Source organism: Triticum urartu, chromosome 5A (genome assembly GCF_056163025.1).
Source record: "Triticum urartu cultivar PI428250 chromosome 5A, HENAU_Tu73, whole genome shotgun sequence".
Taxonomy (NCBI): Eukaryota; Viridiplantae; Streptophyta; class Magnoliopsida; order Poales; family Poaceae; genus Triticum; species Triticum urartu.
Genome location: NC_141877.1, coordinates 668,982,935 through 668,988,934, shown reverse-complemented (window position 1 = coordinate 668,988,934; position 6,000 = coordinate 668,982,935). Strand labels below are relative to the sequence as shown.

Genomic DNA, 6,000 nt, shown 5'->3' with positions numbered 1-6,000 from the left:
ACAACATAGGAGCAACATGAGTACTATGTAAGGATGCAATTTGCGGGGCACGCGTTGAACCATAATTATTATTAACGGGGTGTGTACACCCATAATAATTACCACATATCAACAAATATTATTATCAAGCAAACCGTGGGGAATGGAGGAGATGACGACCATGAGAACAGAGGAGGAGGCAGTGGCAAATCTAGGGGGAAGAGCTGATATGCAACATTTTTACAGTTCTATCTCTTAACAACCCACCTAAATAAATACAGAACATGCAGAGCATCTTGGAACTTGGAGCATTGTGAACTTGCATCATTGACTATTCGTCACCCTGGGTGAGGAATACTTGTTCTTCACACCCCTCTATTTTAACATCAATGCGCCATAATTTTTCGTTCCACAATTTTTTTCTTATTTCAGACGTAAAAATAGAACGCAAGAAATATATAATCGTTGTAAAAAATATTTTATGTTACGTAAACATAGTATAAAATGTACATAAAATGCAATTTTTCTTGTCTTATGATCTATTTTTTCCTTATGCCAATTTTTTCGCAGTGAATCAATATGAATGTAACTATTTGTATTAAATACAATTTATATATGAAATGATCGTAAGAAGAATAAGTTATTCTACATCCTGGGTGATGAATAGACCTTCTATATATAGGACATGTTTCGTGTGCACCAAGCCAGGTGGAGTAAATTTGCCCGAAGAGTTACCCTGGAATGAGAGGTATTGCTGCCCCAACATGATTTGGAAAGACGTAGACAAGAATACAAATCACTAAGGGACACCAATTCTTGATTGAGTTGTGATCGATGACAATAGGGGATTGTAGTTGGAGCCAAGGTCACACAACACATAGTTGACCACATCCTCTTTGTCAAGAGGAGATACTAGCATGGCATAGTATGGACGACTTCCTTTACTTTGTTGAAGTAGTCGATTAGTGAGAGACATTATTCTTAGAATTGCCAATTACATGCGGACTTGGAAGGCCTTTGCCTTGGATTGAGAGGAGAACATGCACCTCAAGGTAGAACAGGGCTCGGGTACAGTTTACATGGCCGGCACCTACTTGAATATTTCTGGTGATATTGACGCAAGCATGGAACTCCACATCGCTTGGTCTTGCCCAACCAATGTTTCACACTCGGGGTGTGACACCTTCTCGGTTCCACCTATATCATTGTTGCTGACAAGCTCCTTGGGAGGAGACACATTGGACTGGTCGGTGTACCTGAGGACCTGATTGCCGTGCATGAATGGTAGTGCCTGATTTTTGCAGGGAAAAAAGTCAGAGCTGCACATTTAGAGACAACACAAGCATGTTCGGTTTCTATAACACGATTAAACTGTTATCAACACATCAACTAGGTATGCCATCCCAAAACCTGTTACTATAAATTTGTAGGTGACTATAGAGTATAGACCGAGATCAATCAACATTTTTTCATACGTTGATCATGTGTTGAAACCAACATGGAGAAGACAATAGCTAGCTAATTATTTTTTTCCACCCCCAACATGTCGTCAATTAATAATTGGATATCATGTACCATCCATGGGATGTTTAATTTATATAGTTATCTATATATATTTTGCACAAATCAATTTACTCTCATACCAAGGCTCCCAATCGCTCAGAAACCCTTGAAACGTCTATGCCAATTCTAGAGCTGAAGGCCTGCACGAAGTAGAGAGAGGAAATGCAATTAACTTGATGCAAAAATAGTCAACTTTTTAGTTAGATATTTAGATGGAGAAATTTAACATATCACGCAATACAAAATGAATCACATTTAATTAAATTTGTTAGACATTTTAGCCACTAGAGATAGATGGGGGGGGGGGGGGGGGGCAAGAAACCTATTAAGATGCACATGGCACGTGTGTACAACTAAGTTGTTTTCAAACTATTTCGCTATATTTCCCCAAAAAATTGTCTCTTGCTATGGTTCCACAATATAAGAAAATGGTCAGAGAGGAATAATATGGTTCCACATTTTTCATGTACGTGTACATGCATGGCGGTCATCTCTTTTATGTGACAGTCATATTTTCCTTCGTCCTTTTAGATCTACGCCTATAGCGGTCATCTCTTTTATGGGACACTCATATTTTCCTTCGTCCTTTTAGATCTACGCCTATAATTCAGAGTAACATTACACTACAAACAATGAGCACCCCTCAAATAAGTATGATTAATATTTTTTCTAATAATAAGCCTATTCATCCAAAGTTCCGAAAAGGAAAACTGTTTGTATCACAAAAATAATTTTATTCAAGAAATTGATGCTTTTTAATATGAATATAATGATAAGATTTTCATGCAACATGAGCTATATTTTATTGGCATAATTTATTACTGTTCAATACTTGAATCCGCAGATTCATGTACACCCTACCTGTTGCAATAAAAACATATTTGCGAGTTATGAATGCAAAAGGCTATGCCTACGCACACACGTACCTGAGAATGTATAGTATAGACCATTTTGTGGCCAGCAATAGAGTGATTGGCATTGACAATCGTTGCACCTTCTTCCTCATGGATGGTGATCACCTCGTGGAGCTTGATCGGCCTCTCCATGCAGCATATCAACCTCACCTCCATCGTTGAACCGTTGTGTTCTCGCACCTGCAATACCGGTGCTAATTCCTCCCAAGCTTTCCCTTCTTCTGGTGACCCTGCACCGCTGCTCATGATAGTGATGGTGGTGGGCGTTGGAATGCTAGTATCTCCTCTTATGGTATCCAAGGCTTGTATAGAGCTCCTCCTACGTTGTAGTTCATCGATCCTCTCCTTCAACTTCTTAATGTATGACGCCCCCGCATCCAGGCTGCCTAGCTGGGTCATTGTATCCTACATACACATTTGAGGAACAATGGTGTGAAAAGATTATGCGAAATAATTTTCAATATTTTATTTCATCACATGATTTTATCGGCTAAAATAACCCTTATGTTTTCTAGGTAATGGAAGAGTTCTATTTTTACCGGTCCTTCCATCATGATGCACAATCATAAAACCTTACAAAATCATCTAAGTAAGGTCAGTTGTGGATTTCTTCAATCTCTTTCATTCGGCTTAAAGAGTGTTTGATAAGCTAATAATTTATCCTGTCTTTCGTAATACATTTAACCACAATGTTACCTACTCGGCTACGAGAAATTTTCTTGTACTTTTTAGTTCTTTCTTCCACTATAGCTCGACATGGCAAGGGCTTCAAAAGAGGTTCATTCCAGGAATGGTTTAAATAGCAGTTTCTATCACATGGCACCAATTAATCTGTGCCACCCGGATGTTTTCACATACCTTCATGACCTATGCTATGTTACTACATGATTTTTTCATCTCTATGCTTCCTTAGTTAGTGTTGGGGCTAGTTAAGTGGCCACTTGTCTCTCTGCTTATCAATGATGTCCTAACTAGTTTCCCAATGTTTATGTGTCCATCTTCGAAATACGCAACGTGGTTAGGAAAAGACTTGACTTTTATAGATCTAGATTCTTTTGGCAATGTGATGGAAACAAAAGCAAATATCATCTAATGAGATGAGGCACCATTTGCAGACCTAAAGACCATGATGGTATTGGTATGGAGGTCCTTAAAATAAAAACAACGTGTTTTCTCAGCAGATGGCTATTCAAGTTACTTAGTGAGGATGGGTTTGGCACGACTTGTTTAGAAATAAGTATCTCCACTCAAAAACCTTATCCCAGGTTCAAGGAAAACCCGTTCATTCACCTACTTGGAAAGGTTCGACATGGGTAAAACGGAAATCTTCGCAGAGGATGCTTTGTGGTGGGCAATGGCTTAACCATAAGGTTTTGGGAGGATGCATGGCTAGAGGAGCCTATAGGTTTGAAATACCCTCGTCTTTAAAACATTGTGCAATGGAATGAGGTTTTCATTGGAATGTTGCATTTGGACGGTCTCTCGTTGGGGAAAAAGTGGATGGACTAGTTACACCTCGTCAATACATTGATGATGGTTACCATCAATGATGAACTAGACACTTTTCCGCTTGAATTAGAATTCCTCTGGCGCTATCTCGGTGAAATTGATCGTGTATACATGCCTCATCAATGATGACCTGCCATTCCATCGCAAGTATATTTGGAAGCTTAATGTTCCATTAACAAGTTTCCGCTTGAATTAGAATTCCTCTGGCGCTATCTCCGTGAAATTGATCGTGTATACATGCCTCATCAACGAAGACCTGCCATTTCATCGCAAGTATATTTGGAAGCTTAACGTTCCATTAACAAGCATAACCTCAGGAAGCGTGAGTGATAAAGTTACACAAAATGTTGTTTTGCAGCATTGAAGTATCTATTTAGCATATTTTCCTTTAATGCCAACTTTCTAAATTATTATGGCATACTTCTCATGCCCATTTAATCTACCTCCACCTACAAGTAGTTTGAATATGTTCGAAAACAGGTTGGTGGGTATTCATCCTAGCATTAATGTCCATATTCATGTTGAAGTTACTGCTTTACTTTGGGCTACATGAATTTGGCTCAGTAATTGTGTTTTTACTAAGGATGGAAATTTTACCCATGGACATGAATACCCATAGATACCCGTACCAAATGTGCATGGTTTAGATTTGTTTTTGCTCTCATGCGTAGTGCCCAAACCCCACCCAACCAGTCGTGGGTATTGCATTGGCATGACTCTATGCATGTGGGCGTGCTCTAACCCAACCTCATAGTCTGACTTGTGTGGGAACCTTTGATGTTGTGCTACATTTTGTGAGGACCTTAAAATGGAAATTGATGTGTTGTGTACTTGTGCTTATCTAATATTGTCCAAAGTGTTAACCTTAGAACTAGCTGGCGCTTTTACTATTTCCTAAGGTACTGCTTATACATGTTGGGACCAACCAATGGATATCCATACCCAATGGACATCCACTGGGTTTCGACATGGACATAATTTTATGTCCATGGGTTTATTCGTGTTGTTTAAAGAATGACTTCATGGATTGGGGTATGTATTTGATATTGTTGAACTCGACTCATTGCTATCTTTAACAGATCAAAAGCTCCAATTTTTGCACATCAGGTCATTTTCAAAGCTAATAATTGGATCCATATGTGGTCCTTTATGATCTGGGAGCAGGATTGGGTCTCCATGATCTCTAGATACAATAATTGGGGAATGATCGCTCAGATATGGGTGACAGTCTAGTGATAGGAGTTCTGAGGAATGAGTCTTCAACTTTTTTCATGTTATTTTTCGGTTGATGTTACTTCATCACCTATGGTGACCATGCATGCATTATTTCTTAGGGGTTGTATATAAATTTAATGATTTGAGGCTCATGCATATATGTGATTGGTCCAGAATATTTTTTGTCTATGGCCAGGTGCAAGGATTGTTTGTTAGCTAAACTACAACATCCATCTCTCTTCATTAACTATTATGCTATATCAGCAAGACCTATAAAACTGAAACCTGCATTGGGAGAGTCCTTACATCGTTTCATTTGCTTAGATTAGATACTGTAAACATTGAATTAAATAATGCAAGGCCATGTGCATCATCCGATAATGTTGGAGATGCCCTATAACGAACACTGTGTTTGTCCACGGACTTGTCTCGATAGTCCATGGGCACTGATGTGCGAGTCGGCCATCCAACTATGCCCGCATACATTTTGAATCAGATTTGAACAAAATGGACAAATTACATGCAAACATGGCAAAATTCACTTAAGTTTGGATATAATTTACTTAAGACAGAGGATATTTTGTTCGTTCAACTAAAACCTAAAAACAAACTACACTAGGTAGCGGACAGTGACCTCCTACACATGGGCGCCCTGGCTAGATGCACCTCCGTTAGCGTCCATGACGTCGCCGTCATTGTCAGAGTGGTCCCTCTAGCAATGGAAGGTTGCAGAGGCATGACAACCAGTAGTAGAAAAACGACTTCACGTAAGCCCTATTAGTCAAGGTTTGGAAAGGGAATGGTACTAATGCGACCATTA

At 39.1% G+C, this 6,000-nt stretch overlaps 1 protein-coding gene across 1 annotated transcript in view; it reads right to left on the bottom strand.

Moving 5' to 3' along the window:
- Positions 1-759: 759 nt before the first annotated feature.
- The window catches only part of LOC125511528 (transcription factor bHLH167), a 28,703-nt gene continuing 23,462 nt past the window's right edge, over positions 760-6,000 (bottom strand). Inside the window, exons 3-5 of the mRNA XM_048676918.2 lie at positions 2,469-2,861; positions 1,623-1,682; positions 760-1,270 (exon numbers count right to left, since the gene is read on the bottom strand). Coding sequence (XP_048532875.2) covers positions 1,070-1,270; positions 1,623-1,682; positions 2,469-2,861 — 654 coding nt within the window. The 3' untranslated portion in view covers positions 760-1,069. The remainder of the gene's footprint in view (positions 1,271-1,622; positions 1,683-2,468; positions 2,862-6,000) is intronic.